Source organism: Nannobrachium achirus (assembly GCF_963921795.1).
Source record: "Nannobrachium achirus genome assembly, chromosome: 11".
NCBI classification, from domain to species: Eukaryota; Metazoa; Chordata; class Actinopteri; order Myctophiformes; family Myctophidae; genus Nannobrachium; species Nannobrachium achirus.
Window position 1 is genome coordinate 58,445,454 of NC_137820.1, and position 22,459 is coordinate 58,467,912.

The 22,459-nt window shown below is 43.4% G+C and overlaps 1 protein-coding gene across 1 annotated transcript in view; it reads left to right on the top strand.

The window, feature by feature from the left end:
• Window positions 1-15,774: 15,774 nt before the first annotated feature.
• The window catches only part of eif4g2b (eukaryotic translation initiation factor 4, gamma 2b), a gene marked incomplete at its 5' end in the record, with an annotated part of 140,153 nt that continues 133,468 nt past the window's right edge, over window positions 15,775-22,459 (top strand). Inside the window, one exon of the mRNA XM_080737222.1 lies at window positions 15,775-15,889. Coding sequence (XP_080593348.1) covers window positions 15,775-15,889 — 115 coding nt within the window. The remainder of the gene's footprint in view (window positions 15,890-22,459) is intronic.

Genomic DNA, 22,459 nt, shown 5'->3' on the forward strand with positions numbered 1-22,459 from the left:
TATATGGAGATCTCTGTATCTGTCTGTCTGTGTCCCTTTTATGCCTGTATACGGAGAACTTTGTGATTCTGCGTCCATTGTATGCCCATATATGCCATATATGGAGATATCTGTTTATCTGCGTCCATTTTATGCCCATATATGAGATCTCTGTCGCTTTTTCAAACAGATGGTCAAAACGGGTCCTATGACAATAGGTATAATGGGGTTTGCATTAAATGGGGAACCGGCACTGTGTCTGCAACACAGTCGGAGGCACAGACAGATACAGAGATCTCCATAATGGGAATAAAGGGACACAGACAAACAGATGGAGGAGGAGACAAACTTAATGCAAACCCCATTATACCTGTTGTCATAGGACCCGTTTTGACCATCTGTTTGCCTGTGTCCATTTATGCCCATATATGGAGATATCTGTATCTGTCTGTCTGCGTCCACTTTATGCCCATATATGGAGATCTTTGACCATCTGTTTGCCTGTGTCCATTTATGCCCATATATGGAGATATCTGTATCTGTCTGTCTGCATCCATTTTATGCCCATATATGGAGATCTATGCAGACACAGTGTCAGTTCCGGAAAATCCTGATGTCAGACATCAGAATCCGAACCTTTCGTGCTGGTTACAGAAAATCGTGTATCGGGTCGGGTCGAGGCCGAGCACTGCACTACCTGCTGCGGTGGGGAACGCGCGTGCCGAATTTGAAATAGGGAATGAATGCCCCACCCTTTAATGCAAACCCCATGAATGCCCCACCCTTTAATGCAAACCCCAATATACCTGTTGTCATAGGACCCGTTTTGACCATCTGTTTGTCTTTGTCCACTTATGCCCATATATGAAGATCTCTGGACACACAGTACCGGTTGCGGAAAACTCTGATGTCAGACATCAGCTCCGCATACGGGCATTCATTTTATTCCCATATATGGAGAACGCGCGTGCCAGTGGGACGAACGGTTCTCGAGATACGCGGATTACATACATACATACACACTCACAGAGATTTTTTGTTGACTCATGTGGCGTACGTGATGTCAGAGCCTTTTATGAGGTGATGTCACAAATCTCACAATGAGTCAGCGCTTGCACCGATTTCAGTTCTCAGTCTTATGCCCATATACGGAGATATCTGTCGGGTCGAGGCAAGATGCCCATATATGGAGTTCTCAGTATACGGAGATATCTATCTATGCCCATATACTGTATGGAGATCTCTGTATCTGCCCATATGCCCATATATGGAGTTCTCAGTCTTATGCCCATATACGGAGATATCTGTCGGGTCGAGGCAAGGCCCGGCACTGCAGTGATGTCACAATGAGTCAGCGCTTGCGCCCGGCACTGCAGTGATGTCACAATGACCGGTTTTGCGCCGATTTCCTCCGGAACAGCCTGATGTCAACAATCAGCCCCGCATAAGGAGATCCGAACGTTTCGCGCCGGTTAGGGAAAACCGCGCGTCGGGTCGGGTCGAGGCCCGGCACTGCACTCCGTGCCGCGGCGGGGAGCGCGCGTGCCGAATCTGAAGCCGGTGGGACGAACGGTTCTCGAGATACGCGGATTACAAACACACACGCAGAGACTTCTCGCATTTATAGATAGATAGTGCCATAGTTTTGTACTTTTTCTGTTTTGTATGTTGGTATGGAGTTAACATTGCTCCACTCTAACCTAACGCGGACCAGTTTGTGTAGGCAGATGGGCGGGCGCGGCGAATCTCTCCGCGAGTCTCTGGCCAATAGGATGTGTTCTCCTCCCCCCACCCCCCTCTGCTCCTCTGCTCAGCGCAGAGAACGCTGCTGCGTCATGACGTCAACACATTCGGTGCGACGCTCTCTGCACTCGGATTGGTTAGGGAAATTCTACACTTCCTCCAACAGTGATCATAACGCGATCGTCCAGGCTTCTTTTTCTTCCGATGGCCAAAAGAAGCCTGGGTTTCCGAGGCTAACATTGCTCTAAAAGACTACTGGGTGGGGTTATAATGTGCAAATTTGCCTTCCCTGTGTATTTTTGGTTTCTTCCTGAAAGCTGAAAGCTTCTGAGTCAAAAGGCCTGATCGAAAAACACTGATTTGATGACATTATACAATCATCCCCTCCCCTTTTACCATTCACCCAACACTGTGGGTGTGGCTAACTTAAAGCTGGGTCACCACCCACTAGACAACCAGGCACACTTAATGAACTGGTGGGTATGGCCACATAAAAACATAATTTTAACACTTTCTGTGCACTTTTTGGGGAAAAAGATCTTCCTCCTAGCATAATCATAATACCTGATCATCATGATGGGGGGGCACCCCATCTTTAATTTTCTGGGATCCCCAGGGCTCTATAATAGGTACACTCCTTTGACTGAAAATAGCCAATCTACAACCTCACAGCGTGACACATTGCAACATGTTGTGAGCTTATAGATATTATATTTTCAGTAATAGCTATAGGGCCTGCGGTATAAATAATAGGTCCGCAAGTTGGGTGGTATTAGCCTAGAGAGGTTAGAGAAGTGGACTAGAAACGGGCCTATTGAAGATTAACAGTTCTAATCTAGCAAGGGTGTCAGAGTGAAGATCAAATGCCATTGTGCCCTCGGGCCTCTCCGGCTTCTGGTTGTGTATTTATCGTCAGTTCAATGTAGAAGATACATTTCTCCTTGGGGATTAATAAAGTAGTATTATGTTCTGTTGTTCTGTTCTAATTTATAAAGAACAATTTGAAGCAGGGAAATTGGGTAGGTAGTGAAGCTGTCCTATGATTTGGAGAGCAGATTGATTTACCATAAAATAAAATGAATGCCTTCATCCATATTTAAACATAATCAACTCCACAAGTTACAACATGTATTTTCATTGGATGGGCTTAGTTCACAAAGGCAATGTGTCTTTGTGCAGAAAGCATAAGAGGGGAGGTGGGGTGTGGTAGGAGTAATGGACAGGTTCAAGGTGGGGTGGACTTACATCAAGGATCAGCTCTGTGCCCTTTCTTGTTCACATTGGTAATGGCCGGGTTGACAGATGAAGCCAGGTAGGAGGCACCGTGAAACAGGATGTTCGCAGACGACATTGTGATACGTTCTGGGAGAGATACTCTACGTAGGAGTTACAAGGAGGAGATCAGAAATGACTACACGAGAGGATAGGCTCAGATTAGAAGGTTTGGGGATAAAAAGAGAGGCAAGGTTGAAATGGTTTGGACATGTGTCAAGGAGGGATGAGGGGACCGTACATTGGAAGAAGGATGCTGAAGATAGAACTGGCCATAACAGGAGAGGAGAGGAGGAAGGCCAAAGAGGGGGTCTATGGATGCAGTGAGAGAGGATATGCAGGCGGCTGGAGTGACCGAGGAAGATGCAGAGAACAGAAGCAGATGATGGAAACAGATGATTCGATGTTTCTATCTAATCAGCCTCCTGTTTCTCTTGGCAACAATTCTGACAAATGCATCCATGTGTATTTTTTATTGATTTCTCAAGGGCCCAAACCACCAAAATGGTGATGAATTGACAATAGTGAGTTAGGACTTGACAGAACCCTCACGTTGAGACAAGGTGCAGCAGACAGATGGGGCGTGTGAATAGACAGGCAGACACATGTGCCAGGGGCTCTATGTGTAAACAGCTTCTGTACTCCTGCCTAGTGCATGTATCCCTGCCTGTACAACTGTGTTTTCTTCATAGGATATAGCAAAATATTAAAAGATATCTCATAGAAAAGATTGAAAGCTCTATATATTTGTTTCAGGGAACTCAAACTCATAAATTGTCCCTTTAGTGTGTGCAGATACTAGTCTGGTAGGAGGCTACAGGGCCCACGCACCCGAAAGATATATTTTTCTAACCTACCTTTTTAGAATACTTAAGGTGTCTAGTTAATGAATTTTGATGTTCCCAGAGCCAATTTGTGTCCAATATATGTTTTTTTTAACCATATGTTGTGTCCGTCCTGGATTTTCGCTGTGAAAAATACAAACTTTAAATCAACATAGCTTGTGAACTATACATCCGACAGAAACCATTCACCCCATTTTATGTATGTTTTTGCGAGATGAATTGATTGATATGAAGATTTGCCAGGGTTCCATCATGTTTAGTGCATTAAAACCCACATAAACAGAAAAAAAGTTAAAATTCGCCTAAAATGGATCACAACAACTCCTCCCCCATGCACCCTATTGATATATTTTTTCAAACATTTGCATTTTTACAATCTTCAAGATGTGTAGTAAACAAATGTTGATGTTCCCCACTTGAAATATTGACACATGTATGTTTATTCTGGCATAGTGTTTGCTATAGTGAATTTTCGAAAATGCAAAAAAGAGAATGTAAAATCTACATAAGGTCTTAACTATACATTATTCTGAGACAAATGTCCAATTTGTCTGTTTCATTTTGGCATGAGGCATTGAGGGAGATGGCTAGTGACATAATATGTACATTTATGGATCATCAATACTCAAATAAATGCTAAAATGCAGGCAATTCAATAGGCAGAATGGTGCCAGAGGACATTTACCAATACAAATGAAGTTTATTTTATTTATTTATTTTCAAATTGTTAATATGAATGCTTTAGTTGCTTTAGAGCCAGGGTTTAATTTTGCCTACAGTAACCCTAACCCTAACCCAAATATACATGACGTCTTAATTAAATGATATGCATAGACAAATTACCCTATTTGGTTATATTTTGGCATGACATGTCATGCCAAAATACCATTTCATGCCAAGATTTGATTCTAGACATTCCAATGGAACCAACCTTGTCATGCCACCTTGTCGGGCAGGGGGGTAAATGCCTAATGATTCAAAGATGGACAACATTTTGGCAAGGGATTAGATTAGATTAGATTAGATATCTTTATTATCCACAAGGGAAATTAGTTTTGCTCGGGTCAGTGCATATCAAGACAATACATAAATATACAATACAATAAAACACCCAGCAAAGTACTTCAGTTCTATAAAAAGTATAAAATAATTCTAAATATTAAAAGGTATTTAAAAGAAAGCAAAGTCCTCCATCCACACTGTGGAACACTGTGTGTGTGTGTGTGTGTGTGTGTGTGTGTGTGTGTGTGTGTGTGTGTGTGTGTGTGTGTGTGTGTGTGTGTGCGCGTCCATGTCTAGTTCATCCGGGCACCTGTGTGTGTGTATTCTGGTCCAGTTGAGGTGAATCAGGTGTTGGGGGGTTTGTGTTTATTGAGGAGCCTAATGGCAGAGGGGATGAAACTGGCACTGGCCTTTGCCCTCTTGAGTGTAAAGGCGTCATATCTCCTACCCGAGGGCAGGATCTTGAAGCAGGTGCTGAGATTATGAGTTGGGTCTCTCGCGATCTTTGCTGCTTTTTTCACTGTCCTCTGGTCATAGAGATGCTGAAGGGCAGAGCACTGCATCCCACATAGCTTAGACCCCACTGAGGTTGGCCTCTGAGAGACCCCCGTACCAGGCCAGGAAGGAGAAGGTAAGGAGGCTCTCTATATGGCAGATGTAAAAGCTGCGACGGATGGGGGGGGGCAACATCCATATATCTCAGCCTCCGTAGGAGGTAGGTCCGCTGCTGACACTTTGCAAAGATGGCCTGTGTGCTGTCATTAAAAGTCAACCCACTGTCAATAGTGGTCCCAAGATATTTGTAGCTGCTGACCCTCTCCACCAGCTCTCCACCCAGTGTCAGCTGAGGAACAGGGTCGAGGTCATCATCCTTCCTCCGGGGGCTTATGAGAAGCTCTTTAGTCTTCTTCACATTCAGCTGGAGGTAGTGCTCCTCACACCACTGGTGGAGCTTCTCTGCTTCCTCTTCAAAGTGAGCAGGGCAGTTTGAGGTGTCCACCAGAGCAGTATCGTCCTCAAACTTCACAGCCATGCTCACACTGTCTGAGCCCCTCGGGTTGTTGGTATAGAGGGAGAACAGGACTGGGGAAATCACTGTCCCCTGGGGGGCACCAGTAGATGTAATCAGGACAGAAGACGAGGAGTTGTTGACCTTAACAAACTGCTCCCTTTTAAGGAGGAAGTCCATTATCCAGAGGATCATGTGAGGATCCACCTGGAGATAAATGGCCATCACCAATTTTCAAATGGACCCTTGAGCTTTCACCTTGATTTATGTGAATGTAAATGCGTGAAAGCCTCCCCCTGTACAGACATGCCAAATTTAGGACAATCTCATGCAGTGTTGGGTAAGAACCATGTAGCTTTTTTTACTGTCTATATAGGGGCAGCATAGCTGAATGGTTAAAGAGCCCGCCTGGGGAACCAGAGCCCCTGGTTGACCCAGGTTAGATTCCAGGCAAGGGTTCCAATGTCCATGTGTGTGGAGGAAAATAGGTATCTATCTATCTGCATCTCAACTCAACACAATTAAAAGCACATTTCTAAAGCATGTTAACATGACCAGGTCATCCAAAGTGCTGTACTGTACAGATGCATTACAGTGTTCTATAGATGTAGTACAGTGGTCTGAAGATGCCTTAGAGTGGTCAACAGAACACAACAGTGGCCCACATATATGCACTAGAATGGTCTACAGATCACAACAGTGGTCTACAGATGTACTACAGTGGTCTATATATGTCGTACAGTGGCCTACATATACACTATAGTGTCTGCAGATGCAATACAGTGCTCTACAGATGTACTAGAATGGTCTTTTTTTTTCTTTATAATTTTTATCCCACAATTGTGTAACCCATTTTTTCACCCAGTGCTAATTGCCTATGTAATCCTGGGCTCTGCTCTCCCTCTGCCGCGCCTGGGGAGACAACGGACTGACCTCATGCTTCCTTCTATGCATGAGGAGTCCAAGTTGCTTCTTTTCACCTGACAGTGGAGATTTCCCTGGTTTGGACGTAGCGCGTGGAAGGAACACGTTATTCCAACCAGTTCCTTTCCCCTCCATCAGGCGCCCCGGCTGGCCAGGGGGAGGCATTATTGAGACCAGGATTACGTGCATGTTTTTGTGAGGGTATCAACCCTAGGAGACACGGGGAGAACATGCAAACTCCACACAGAAAGGCCCTATCGCCAACCCCACCTAGGGTGTGGGCGCTGATGACGCGGAGGAGGAACACGCCGCCAGCGCCCACAGCGTCCCCCGGCGGGAATCGAACCCAGGACCTTCTAGCTGTGAGGCGAAGCGCTAATCACTGCGCCACCGTGCCCCTTTAGAATGGTCTACAGGTGGACAACAGTGGTCTACAGATGTTGTACAGTGGTCAACAGATGCACTACTGTGGTCTATGCAGGACAGCCCAGGCTCTGCAACAGCTTGCCCCTACACATCAAGAGCTGCCCAGTCGACTGATATTTCATGACTTTATTAAAGACTTGCCTGGTCTTTAGCTGAGACTGGCAGTCCATGATTTTCCTTTACTGATGCTAATGTTTAGCTTTTGTTTATTTTGGTATTCATTGGTATTTTATTGTAAATGTCTTTATATATTGCATTGTTATGTCGTTTTCTATTTTAACTGTACAACACTTTGGGTGACCTGGTCATGTTAAATGTGCTTTAGAAATGTGCTTTTACCGGTAATTGTGTTGAGTCGAGATGCAGTGGTCTAGATAGACAGACAGACTGACAGACAGACAGACAGACAGAGGAACCCTTGCCTGGAATCAAACCTGGGTCAACCAGGGGCTTTGGTTCTCCAGGCGGGCTCCCTAACCATTCAGCTATATTACTGTCTTTACCCTATAAAGACAGTAATAAAAACTAAATGGTTCTTGAGATTGTCCTAAATTTGGCATGTCTGTACAGGGGAGGCTTTCACGCATTTGAATCATTAGGCGTTTACCCCCCTGCCCGACAAGGTAGCATGACAAGGTTGGTTCCATTGGAAACTTGAGGTTGTCTAGAATCAAATCTTGGCATGAAATGGTATTTTGGCATGACATGTCATGCCAAAATAAAACAAAATAGGATCATTTGTCTATGCATATAATTTATTGAAGACGTCATGTATATTTGAAATTGTTTGCAGATATCCAAAACTGTAGGCAAAATTAAAACCTGGGACTATGTTTTGAATTTGGATGGGATGTGTGTATCAAGCACCCAAAGCAATCATAATAACAATTTGAATAAAATAAAATAAAAAATAAACTTCATTTGTATTGGTAAATGTCCTCTGGCCCCATTCTGCCTATTGAATTGCCTGCATTTTAGCATTTATTTGAGTATTGATGATCCATAAATATACATATTATGTCACCAGCCATCTCCCTCAATGACTCATGCCAAAATGAAACAGACAAATTGGACATTTGTCTCAGAATAATGTATAGTTAAGACCTTATGTAGATTTTACATTCTCTTTTTTGCATTTTCGAAAATTCACTATAGCAAACACTATGCCAGAATAAACATACATGTGTCAATATTTCAAGTGGGGAACAAAAACATTTGTTTACTACACATCTTGAAGATTGTAAAAATGCAAATGTTTGAAAAAATATATCAATAGGGTGCATGGGGGAGGAGTTGTTGTGATCCATTTTAGGCGAATTTTAACTTTCTTTCTGTTTATTTGGGTTTTAATGCACTAAACATGATGGAACCATGGCAAATCTTCAATCAATTCATCTCGCAAAAACGAACATAAAATGGGGTGAATGGTTTCTGTCGGATGTATAGTTCACGAGCTATGTTGATTTAAAGTGTGTATTTTTCACAGCCGAAAATCCAGGACGGACACAACATATGGTTAAAAAAAACATATATCGGACACAAATTGGCTCTGGGAACATCAAAATTCATTAACTAGACACCTTAAGGATTCTAAAAAGGTAGGTTAGAAAAATATATCTTTCGGGTGCGTGGGCCCTATAGCCTCCTACCAGACTATACCCCCTATACACTTAAACTTTGTTGGTTTGTTTACTGTTGAGTGAGGAAACAATGTTGCACGTTAAGTTAATCATCTGTGGACCCCCCAAAATAATTTGGGTCCCGACCCACGGGTTGAGAACCACTGCTCTAGATCATGCTGTTCCCCCATATAGTGTCAGTAGGTGAAGATCCCAGCTTTAAAAAAAAAAAAAAAGGAAAGAAAAAAAGAAATACAAAGAAACTAAAACAAAGAGGATATTTAAACCATATTTACGTAGATTGCATATTTAAACCATAAAATACGTAGATTGCATGCTTTGTTTTTTCTTTTAGATTTTTCTGTGTTCATTGATGCATGAACTTGTTCAGGAAACGAGCTTATTTATTGTTGGTTACCATGCAGACTTTGAATTTCTTATCCCTCTAAACACAACATCTCCTCCATGTTTTCACATTCACACGCGTTTGAGATTGTGTCCCTTAGGGTTTTAAAAAGGGGGGAAAGAAATCTTCTTTTCAGGGAATGATCATCTCCCAGCTGTAATGTCTGCACATTTGCTTTGTCATCAGTTCTGCAATCGATGCACCCCTCTTTTACTTCTTCTGTGCTGGAAAGATGAGGTTTCCGTGTTGCTGGCATTGCTCAGGCATCGATCCAGCTCTGCTTCATAGGACACCTGGGCTATGTGAAAAGTTTGCACAGCAGGCATCCACATTAAATTGATGCATTGCATACACATTGTTCTGCATTTCTCTGTATGGAAGTTTATCATCAGATAAATGATGTGTATCAGCATGGAATTGTACCTACTTGCATTTTTACTCCTAAATGGTTTGAAAAACTCTCACAATTAACACCCTACACATTTCCAAGTCTATATCATGTTAATTGGAAACAGTGGCTGAGAAAACATACCTTAAAGCTCTAATGTGTCTTTTTGTTTTTGTCCAATCTTTATGGTAGAGTATGTGAATACAACACAACTTATACAATTGAGGAGGTTGTATTTGGTCTCCAAGCTCTTCTACTGAGATATTTAGATCATGTGTCTAGGTTGCAGTACTTTTCCAGGGTGTGAACTTTGCCTAGTTTACTTGTTTTCCTCTGATATAAATGTAGTTTACCCATATACGAAATGTGCTATAGGCTACAAATAAAGTTTAACTTCACTTGACTTGAAAATGAACGGAGCAGGCACTTTTATAAATGGAGTTTTGCTGCCTGCTCATCCCCATGGCCTCGCTATACCCATTTAAGGCACCCCCTTAAATCTTCTCCCATCATTTGAGCCCAAACTCACTTTTTTAATGGAGAGACTATTCATGCCGCTCCATCCCCCATGGACTCACTTACCACTTTTAAGGTGGTGCTTTTCCCGCCAGCTCCAGTGCAAACTTTTTCCTCCATCGTTCAATTAAAACTTCCCTATACCCCATGATCACACTCGACCATATGTGCAGGATTTTCTAAGTGCAGGTTGAAGCGGTTCGGTGTCCCAGTCCCATGCTTTCAAAGACAGAACGCTCTGATTCTCAGCAGTCAGGGAAATAGCGCAGGGTGATTTATTAGTCTGCGGGGCTGCAAGGGGGAACAGGTAAAGGGGAGATTTCACTCCGGTGAGTTCCAATGGCGTCTGCCTTTAAACTAATTTTCTGCATACACAGATACTCTCGCTATACCTGCACCTGTGTCATTTTTCTTAATGACTGCACGGGGAGACTGGGTGAGCAAGGCAAACATGCGCTGCTCTCCCGCTGCCAGCCTACAGAAGAGGAATATAATTAAGATGAGGGGGGAAGCTGCAGGTCAGGGAGAAAAGACCTAAGCAGTAGGGGTGTAACGATATAGTAACTGAATCGATTCATTTGCAATGATCTACTATATCGATATGCAAAAGCATATATCGTACCGTTTTGACTTTGTATCGCATCGGTATCGTTTTACAATGCAGATAATCGATATTGAATCGTTTTGCAGTGCAAATAATTGATTGCAGTGCAAATAATTGATTGTATGTAAGCCTTGTATTTAGCAATTTTAAGAAGGAAAATGAAAAAGAGGGGTTTAATTACTTTTCCATTCCATATAGCTGCTCTTGGTCTATCGATAAATGTGTGTAATCTCTGTGTTCATGTCAAGGTGCGGGTTTGTCCATATGTGATGAAATATAATGTCTGTTAGAAAGGCCACACTGTGCTACTGACTCTTGATTGCCACAATGTCATGCTGACCTATGCTTATTGTGCTCATTGACTCTTACTTTGATGTTCATGGTGTTGAGACCATCACAGGTGCTACTCATTAGTTAGGTTATATATATCACCTGTCCTGATTGCGTTTAGTTCATTCCAAGTTTGACTCTGCCAGGAGTTGGTCACACTGTTTCTCTCTGTCTCCACCGAGTGCTACAGAGTTTCTTTGTTATTTGCCGTGCGTTGATGCACAAAGACCACGGCGATAATAAATACCCTCAACTGGGACACCCTAAGTCTGGTTCCTTCCGTGTCCTCTAACCGGGACACACCCCATATCTTTGGCCACTCTAAACCACACCCCCTGGAGCCCCGCCTCCGTCACATGGTCCTTCGAGCCGGATTAGAGTACCACCCAAGATATGGACCCCATGGATCCAGCTTCCCAGTCCCAGTCTGTACGCCCACGTGTTCCACAGAGAGAACGACACCTCCCAGCATACCTGGCAGACTATGAGGTTGTAACTCTCCCTCGCGAGGGACAACGCCAACTCACACAGTCAACTCTCGCCTCCCAAGACTCACACCTTGCAGCGTACCTGGCCGACTGCACAGTTGCAACTCTCCCTCACGAGGGACAAACCCAACTCACACAGCCGGTTCCCTACTCCCGAACCTCATCTAGAGAGAGCAACCACTCCGTGTCAACCCGTTCAGGCTTCAGTCAGAGGAGCTCCAGTTCCAAGTATACACGAATCTCAGTAGGCAGATTCCCTCCCAATACACTTTCTCCGCTACAAACAGCTCAGCTCGATGAGCGAGTCAAACAGCTGGAGCTTGAGCAGTTGCAGCAACAACTTGAAGAGGAACATCAAGCCGACATTGAAAGTCAACGATTCCAAGCCCAATCCAAACAGAGTCAATGGTTGCAAGAGGAAGCCCTTAGAGGTCGAGAGTTGTTAACCCGACAACTGGGATGGAGGCGGCTGATAACACAAAGAGAGAATGAACTTGAAATAGCCAGGTTCATCACTTCATGCATTAAAGAGAACACAGAGGACCCAGACGGTGCCAGAGCCCCAGATGCCCTGCTGGCACCCCCATCTTCTCCACCAGTTTCCCAATCACTGGCTTCTGCACAAACTGTGACTCCCCCAGTTTCCCAGTTACTGACTCCTGCACAACATGTGACTACTCCAGTTTCACAATCACTGCCTCCAGTGCGACCTGTGATTACCCCAGTGAACCAGGCATTGCCTCAAATACCACATGTGCCTCCTCCACTCCCTCCTGCTGCTCCTCCGGTGCCTCCTCCGGTACCTCCTGCTCAACATGTGGCCCCTCCGGTGCCTCCTCCGGTGGCTCCTGCTGCACATGTGGTCCCTCCGGTGCCTCCTCCGGTACCTCCTGCTACATATGTGGTCCCTCCGGTACCTCCTGCTGCACATGTGCTCCCTCCAGTGGCCCATCCACTGCCACCAGGTCCACCGGTGCGCCCTCCAGTAGCCTTGCAACAGCCTCCACATATTCCGGTTGCCAATCCACTGAATCCTGTGCCACCTGTAGCCTCTACAGCGGCCTTGCCACGGACTCATGCACTGCATCCGACAGCAGCCCCGGCACTACCACCAGTGTCGCCGGTGCCACCTCAACAAGCAGCTTTGGGCCCACCTACAGTGCCACCTCCTGTATTGACACCAGCTCTACAGCCAAGACCTTCTTTTCACCAGTTTCCACACCCTGTACCGGCAAGCTACTATCCCCCTCATGCATCTGCTACACCATACCAAGTATCATACCCTGCATTGGTGAGTCACCCCCTTGCCTCTACACCTGCTACCTCATACCAGGCCCCAAACCCTGCCACGGGGAACTACAATCACTCACCAACCCTCCAACAAGTTTCTTCCAACACCTACCCTAACCAAGCAGCATCATACACCACACCAGCCAGTATGTTGGCTAACCAGTACCACGGCCAGGCAGCTGGTATGGATTTATTCCTTGCCTCAACCTATGGCATCCCAAAACCAGCTTTACCCCACTTTGATAGTGGTAGGGAAAGTGACTTTGCCTTACTGAAGATGGCCCTCGACAACATGTTGAACAGTCACCAACATCTAAGTGAGCAATACAAGTATCAGGTGCTCCTTGGACACCTTAAACTACCCAGTGCACTCCAGCTTGCGAGGGCCTACATGCATGATCCGAGGCCTTACACCATGGCCATGCAAGCTCTACAGGATAAGTACGGCCAACCCAGGCAGCTAGTCCAGAGTGAACTAGGTGCTATACTGAACGCTCCAGCTCTGAAGTTTGGAGACTCCGAGGCCTTTGACGCCTTTGCCTCATCGATCCAATCTTTAGTTGGAATGCTTAAGACCCTGGAGGGTCAGAATGGCTACGAACTAAGATGCGGGTCCCATGTAGACCGATTATTGAGCAAGATGCCCCCAAGTTACCGTGACGGTTTTGTGGAACACTGCCTGAACTATGGCATTCTACAAACAGGCACAGATCAGACCTACACCTTAACTGACTTGGCATCCTGGCTACAGGTGAAATCCCAGGCCAAGTGTATAGCTGGCAGAGCTGCGGCCTTATATAGTCATGAGGCTCCCAAACCAATGAGGAAAGACCAGCAGCATGCTGTCAGACCTACGTCATTCTTCCTAACTGAGACTGACGACCAAAGCTCCACAGCAAGTGATCCCCAGCCCTTACCCAGACCTAAGCCATATTGTCCTCACTGCGAGAACAAAGATCACTTCCTGAACGCTTGCCCAGAATTCAAGAAGCTGAACACAGAACAAGTTGTGAAGTGGATTGCGGATGGACATCGATGTTGGAAGTGTGGAAGATTGCACAAGCCTGATGCTTGCACCCTCAAGCGACCCTGTAACACCTGCAGGGAGCAACATTTGACCGTACTGCATGATGCAGTCCAACAGACCCAGAGAGATAGGAACATGTGACTGTCATCCTCTACTCCCTGATGTCAGCATCTCCACATGGAAGGACTTTATGCTTACAACAAAAGGATCCCTACATGGGGCGGCTGATCTCAGCTCACCAATTATAGTGGCCTTTCTATTGGTCTGCGACTGTCCATACAGACACTCGGGGCGGCTATGTTAGAAAGGCCACACTGTGCTACTGACTCTTGATTGCCACAATGTCATGCTGACCTATGCTTATTGTGCTCATTGACTCTTACTTTGATGTTCATGGTGTTGAGACCATCACAGGTGCTACTCATTAGTTAGGTTATATATATCACCTGTCCTGATTGCGTTTAGTTCATTCCAAGTTTGACTCTGCCAGGAGTTGGTCACACTGTTTCTCTCTGTCTCCACCGAGTGCTACAGAGTTTCTTTGTTATTTGCCGTGCGTTGATGCACAAAGACCACGGCGATAATAAATACCCTCAACTGGGACACCCTAAGTCTGGTTCCTTCCGTGTCCTCTAACCGGGACACACCCCATATCTTTGGCCACTCTAAACCACACCCCCTGGAGCCCCGCCTCCGTCACAATGTCCATGTATTTGCTAGAGAATATTTATATCCTTAATAATAGATTTTCCCTTAAAAACATGCACTATTGACACGTTTCACACAGATTTAATTTCTTTGCTAAATAGTTACAATATCGAGTTTAAATCATTGAATCGGATCGTATCACCATGAATTAACCAATATCGTCTATGTATTGTATCGTCAACCATGTATCGTGATGCGTATCGTTGTTAAAATGTATCGTTACACCCTTACTAAGCAGGCAACAGAATCCCCCCCTCCTCCCCCCCCCCCCCAAAAAGAAACTCTGGGTGATTAATTGCAAGCTGATTCAAATATAAATGACTTCCTGCAGAGTGTTGAACCATAGTCAAATGTGCCAAAATGGAGTACCCCGTGTTTAAAAGCATACACAACGCCTCGCGGTGCGAGGCGTTGTGTGCTTGTAGATCGGCAATTTTCACTAGTTTAAATCATTTTAAAAATGATAAACGGTTTTGGACATATAGGCCTACAAGGCTTTCACCCGACAACGACGATATGCATTCCTAATAGCTAAATACGGGGTTAGCCTATCTTCCGAATGTCTGATTGCCCCGGGTGTTGTGTCTCGTCTCGGCCCACATGTGCAGCCAACCAACCTGTGGCTCTGACCCACTTTCTGGCCTCATCCGTCACACCGGGCATCCCAGCGACGAAGATCATTTCCCATGAATCCCTTTTATTCCTTCCAGGCCTTTATGTCATCATTATTGACTTACCTGCTGCTGCCGTTGTGGAAGCCCCCCGTCCCCCATTCGCATTTGAATATTTCATTATGATAATACCTTAACTATGCCATAGGATATGATTTATCCAGGACATTGAAACAGACCATAATAGTTTTCTTACCCAGGCACAAAGAAATGAGATGGTGCTCAATAACCACAAGAATAAGAATAATTCTATATGGATTATAAATACATTACATTTTACAGTACATCCTCTGCATAACTTATCCAAAAAACATTTACAGTTCAACAGCCGAACAAGCTTTGATTCCCAGATGGTTTCCAAGCATTGGCCCTCATGATATCCAGAAAATGTTCTTGTGAGTCTCCAGTGACCATAATGAGCTGTTACTTTCTGCGTATGTACTTTAAGGTTGCAACAAAATGATTATTTTCATAATTCATTAGTCGTCCGATTATCGTAGTTATCTACAAGTTTACAGCGTCCCATCATGCTTTGCGCAGAAGGTGGGTGGCAGTTCCTGCTTGCAGCTGCGCCACAGCCGAGCCAAGCCGAGTGTGACGTAATCGTAATCCTGACCGTCATTGACGGCCCCAAGCAAAGACGTGAGACGTTGAGGATGAAATGCTCTCAGATGTGTTTTGCGCATAGGGCGCTGCCATAGAGTAGTGAAGTGTGACGTAATTTACACATCCTACCTGGTTCGCGGTTTTCTTCCCCCATTCTGAATTCCCATAGACCTTTTTCATATCGTGTCATATAAGAACTGTGTTCCAATTATAAACAAATTATCTCAGCGGTTTGACTCATATGGATATGAAGAATCAACTGATGGTGAGAAAACGCTAATGTTACTGTTGCCGAATTAGTTACATTTTCGCTAGAAACAGGCTTTATCAAATATGAGTGACTGACTATCATAAACCACACAGATTCACCTCACCGACAATATCGCAAAGACCGTTTGTTTATTTTTGGACCGCAATGCTTAGATGAGATGATTTTAAGATGACTCAATGTTATTCTCCATAGAGAATTACTTCATTGGAACCGGGGGATGAGCGAGTCACGTCATGACTTTGTTACTCTATTGCAACTTTTGCTTTACAGACGTCACTGTGCACGTGCAAGAATGTAAGGGAAGGGAGATGGCTCACTACTCCTCAGCTTACCTTCTATTAGCGGCAGAGGACACCTACAATTTGTTTCTGATTATTATTGATGAGACCAAAATAGTTGGCAACTTTAATCGATTTCAACGATTAGTAATTACATCCATAATATTATGCTTACAGCATGTACAGGCAGCGTCCCTTAAAGAGATGCATCCCCCTTAACTCTGTAGTGTGAAAAACCTGTGCTATTATTCCCCCTCCCCTCTCTAAATTGATTAGCGGATCAGTGAAGCTAATTTGGCCCTTGAGGAGCTGTGCTTACACAGAGGAGCGCCTGACACAGACTCCCTAAGAGCCCCCTGGACAAGTCATCCATAAAAGACGCATCATCGCCTCGCAATCTTCCTCCATCACCTACCGGCTAGCCAACCTATAGACCACAATTCCTTTCAAGTTGGCTGTTGCCAGGGACATATTCCCAAGTAATTACACAGTTATATATATAAATATATATATATATATATATATATATATATATATGGGTCAGTGACGTGACGCCCCAAAAAACATGTTTTTTAAAAAACTTTAAATAGCAGGCATAAAAATTATTTACTTTTGTTCTACTCACTCAACTTTATGGAAACACATTTTGTTTTTAGATATTTTATTGGAATCAGACTTTATTGAGCAGTTTGTTGTACTTGTGCCTAAAACCGTCATCTGGTGTGACATGACAATAATTGTTCATAAAATGAAAATGGAGTACACCTTTCTTAAGTTACTCACTTTATCAAAGTCCTTTATCATAACTAACCTGTGATCCACTATAGTTTTGTGAAAATTAATTGAATCTGTATATTTTTTTCATAATCAACACTCTGTGTGAGGCCCATGTTGTCGATCTTTCAACATATTTTAATTTTATTCTGACAAAAACTTTCTTTAAAATTACACAAATATTTGTGACTCTTCCTGATACTATTTTCTATGTAAACCATACACATTTTTTCGGTTTCATCATTAATAAAGGTATGATTTCTCACTATTTGGAATGTCACACCAGATGACTTAGTGTCACACCAGATGACCATATCTTCATGTGTCAAAGCAAACTGTGTTTTAACCTACCTATTAGTGAGTACTGAACTTTACTGATTGATTAAACAATTACCCAGGAAAAACAGCAACAGTAAAATTGCTTTAACATTAAATAACATGGCCTTAATATTTCTGAACAGGATAGTATTGTTGGGCCTTAACATAGGATAACAAAGAATTGTAGTAGTAGATGGATGATGAGGATGTGCACAGGAATGCTACGCACACCTAAGTCTTCTGCCGGCCCACGGCAGAAGGATCTTAAAGAGACAATAAGGTGCATAGCCACACTGGGAGCCAAGGCAACATTTTATTAACACCAATTATTGGAAACAACTCAGCATTCAGGTGTATTACTTTTTTCCGAAGTCTCCTGAACTTGAACACAGCATTTTGAGTTGAACAAATGTATTTACGAATCATGTCGTTACACCACATCTCCACTAGCTAAAGAGTGCTGGGTTGTGCAACTCCGAAAATAGCTGATCTACAAGCTCTCGCAGCACAATGCGTTGAGAGCTTGTAGATCAGCTATTTTCGCTATGTTTGTCTCGGGTCCTACCTTACCTCATTGTCCAGTCCAGTGAGTGAAAGTACAAAAGTATTAGATTAGATTAGAATAGACATTTAGACTGCATTGTACATCAGCCAGTCACATTTGGTGAGGGTATAGACATTTAGACTGTATTGTACATCAGCCAGTCACATTTGGTGAGGGTAGCAAACCGTTTGCCCTGTTGCGGTTCTGCTATGCCACAGACAACTTCCTGCTCTTTGTAGAAAATGCAGTCTCGCCCCTTTGGCCAGACAAAACCATTTTTCATTTTTCCAAGTTGATTCATGCAGTTTATCTCTAGCCCCTCCTTATTAATGGTAACAATCTGCCCCACATATGGCTTTCCCTCATATTTGATTATGACAAACTGTCCTTGTGTGTATTCATCTGAGGAGGTGTCTGAATCCTCAGCTTGGGCCTCTCCAATAGATGCACTTGTGTCCAGCACCTGAGTAGAAGACCTTCAGGAGGAGACATTTAAATGTAATTTATTTGTCAGGTAGATTGTTTTTAGTAGTAAAATGTAATTACTAGCAAGTCCTCAAGTTTGCCAAGTATGTTATACTCACTGAAAAGTGTTACCACAATATAAGGTTTAGGTTTCTGTGAAGGGGTTTCTGCTCTGTCTGATGAATTTGCTGTATCACCGAATGAAGCTAAATTAAATTATGTAAAAATGTTTAAAACGTTGTTTTAAACATGTTAAAATGTTTTAAATGGACAAAAGAAACATGGGACTTGTTATTTATTGTTATGTCTGTAGGAAAATACAGTATATATCATCTGGTGTGACAATCAAGTCATCTGGCGTGACAAGCAGATATGTCACACCAGATGACGAAGTGTCACACCAGATGACGTTTTCTGCATTTAGGACTACCTTGAGGCTTCCAGGTACACATTAGCATGCTAACAACATGCTAGCTATAACAAAACAACCTAGATTTACATGTAATTATGACCAAAGTTTCAAATAACTTTTGCTTTATTAATGAAAAAGGTGTCACACCAGATGACATCCAGAAATGCCACACTTGTCAAAGTTTCAACAAGATGGCATTTCATGAAAATGTTAAAATCATAACTCACCTCAGACACCTGTCTTGCAGTTGTGCTGGGAGTGCTGAATAGCCTTACAGAAGAAGGACCTCTCTAGCCCAGTAGGTGTCCAAATTATTGCCTGTTTAATTTTTCCAAACTAGTGTCACACCAGATGATTTTGGTTTGGGGGACAAAATCTTTTTGATCAGAAATGACTGAAAACATTATGCTTGGACTTTGAAAAGATATAGGCTCACAAATAGACATTTTTTTTTGCCTAAATTCATTTTTAAATGAATTTTAGCAATTCTTTTTCTTAGTTTTATTCAAGTTCCCACTTTGAGAAACAAGGTCGGGACAGTCACACCAGATGACATTTACCATGTTTGGTTGAAGATTCTGAAGAAATGAGGAATGAAATGTTTTAATCTTGAGTAAGTTCACATAAAGCTTAATGTCCTGCACAATATTCAGTAGGTTTTTGACAAATATATTTTTTATTTATACATGTTTGACACCGAGGACAGCGAAAACGCTACGTCACGTCACCCACCCATATATATATATATATATATATATATATATATATATATAATGACTATGTATAGTCAGTGCAAATGGCCATGTAAAAAATTGCTGGATTATTATGCCCAGATATGGATTTGCTAAGAAGTCAAATGAATGTTGTTATGCTAATGGTTTCTGTTGGGAATGACGTCACATTCCATATATTGATATCATATCCATGTGATGACAGAGGGATAATGCGAGAAAGAGGAATAGGGATGGTGCAGGCAGGGAGAAAGAGAGAAAGAGAAAGAAAGAGAGAGGGAGAGAGAGAGGGAGAAAGAGAGAATAGAGGGAGTAGACTCTACTCAGCAGAGGGAGTAGAGCAAAAACATTTGTGGCTCATGGCTAGGTTTGATGGACAGCAAAGACAGACAGAGCCGTAGGCTATACGTAGATAGATGGACACAGAGTATACATGGAAAGTCAAACAGACAGACAGGCAGGTGCCAGGTGCATGTTGCATAATCCAATTATATCCTAGCGTACATCGAGTGACAGTAACATAGTGCACGGCTGACAACAACTCTCTGCAACACCTCCAAAGTACAAAGTGTGAGAGACGAAATGAACTAAAGAGGAGCTGTCCTGTCCTGTGAGATACTCACACTAGGTGCTAATGTCCAGAGAGGCTGGTTGAGGCTTTCCATTCCTTTTCATTACTCACTGATTTACACACAGCTCTCTATATTAGTGGCACCGTGCTCAGGCACAGCAGAGTAACTCACTCCCCAAACAGAAGTGCTTGGGCCTGGCTGGGTCTGCATGGGGCTGTGCTGTGTGCTAGGGAGGGATGGAAGGAGGGGAGGGGAGGTGGATGTTATTAAAACCCATTTAGGCCTAGAATTATTGAATGCTTTAACCAGTGAAAAATAGCAGATATACAAGCTCACAGGCTGCGAGCTTGTAGATCTGCTATTTTTGAAAAAGTCGCGGAAATTTGTGCAAATCTATGAATATGTATTTTCAAAGCGAACGTTTGTAACTCAAGTTTTGCTTCTGGGTGGTCCCTGGAACTAAATATTTTGAGATGGGGGTCTGTGGCCAAATACATATCATTTTGGGGGTCCTTCACATGAAAAGGTTTGAGAACCACTGACATAGTAGTCTCTCAAGAACAGACTAACTGAGCTCCAGTTAAGTGAAAAGGACCTTTTCTTTGACGATGGCTATAGCCAGATTGCTGACATAGAAAACATAGGTTTTTCAAAAAACCTTAGAAGGATTCAAAAGACACTAATAGAATGGGGTGGGGTCAAAATTCTAATTTTCACGATTTTTCAAAGATAGCAGATCTACAAGCTCGCAGCGTGGCACTTGGTGCCGCGCTGTGAGCTTGTATGTCTGCTATTTTTCAATAGTTAAAGCATAAAATAATGATACACAATAAGGTGTACCCGTTCTGAATGGGTTAAAGAGCAATGTCACACCTCCTGGCTATTGTTGGGAGATCCACAGCACGCCTGTAAAAGTTTGGGGGAAGTGGGGGGCGATTTGGGGGAGCTTAATGACCCGGGAGCTGCATGATTAATGGAAGGGTTTACACAATATTTCTCCAACTTCGGGGCAGCGCGTGCCGAGGAAAGCCTGGGCATGTCATCTTTTTAAGAGCCCTCCTGCTCAAGGTCGGCCGAGCCTGGAAGAGAGCCCGCAGAGACGACAGGGCTATTAGTGGAGTTTCTTCCACCACTCTCTCCATCCAGGATTGGTCACACACACACATTAACCCTGCAAGACCCACTGTTGCAATATTACAACATTTGTATTTGATAAAAAAATTATTAAATGATTTTATGTTTGCTCCCCCCTACCACCTAAACATCACCATTGGATCCTATTGCTTAGTATTACAATGCCATTGAGCACAACATTTGCATATGAATACCCCCCACATAGGCTGACATTCACATAACTTCAAGATCTCTGGAGTCCAGAGTCTGGACGAACAACATCTCACTTTTTCACTGAAGCTATTCCTCACAAAAAGTAAAATGCCTGTAATATATATATATTTTTGGAGAACATTAGAATGTCTAGAACATGTACATATGTTATTATTTTGAAAAATATCCCCCATATGTAAATTAGGGCATGATCTATGATTTATGGCTATAAAAACATTACATTTCCTCTCCAAAATACCCATACAACACCATCTGACAGGTAAAAAAATTGTTCAAGTATTTCTATTTTTGGGTCTTACAGGGTTAAAAAAAGACATGGCTTATGTGAACGCATACATACTGTACTTCTCATGGGCATAAGCATGCACACACACGCACACACGCAGATGTGACCACAGCACAAGTCCACACACCTACACACAGACCATAAGGCCAAGCTCACACATACACACGTGTATACAGTAGCAGGTATACCGGCATGCTGCTGACAAAATACACAGAGGAATGCATGCTTGAATGCATGCATCCACAGACGCAGGCAGGCGTGCACATATAGTCAAAGCGTGCATGTAAAGACATTGACACATGACCACGGACACACATATTAACACACACAGATATATTACACACCAGCATGCATTTCCACAGGGGACCACCCCAGCATTGGAAGGGCCTCAGGGACTCCTGCATGGCGCTCGGAGGAGGCAGAACTCATGTGCCTTGTTAGGGTGTTGAGCGCGGCCGCATGATAAAATGCATGTGCGATCAGGTGGAGCAGCATCCAAGATTTTGTATGCTCATTTAGCCTAGCACTATGAAGTGCCCCATATAACATACGCTGCCACACACTCGCATGCACAGTTGCACACACACATTTTAGCACTCACACAAACA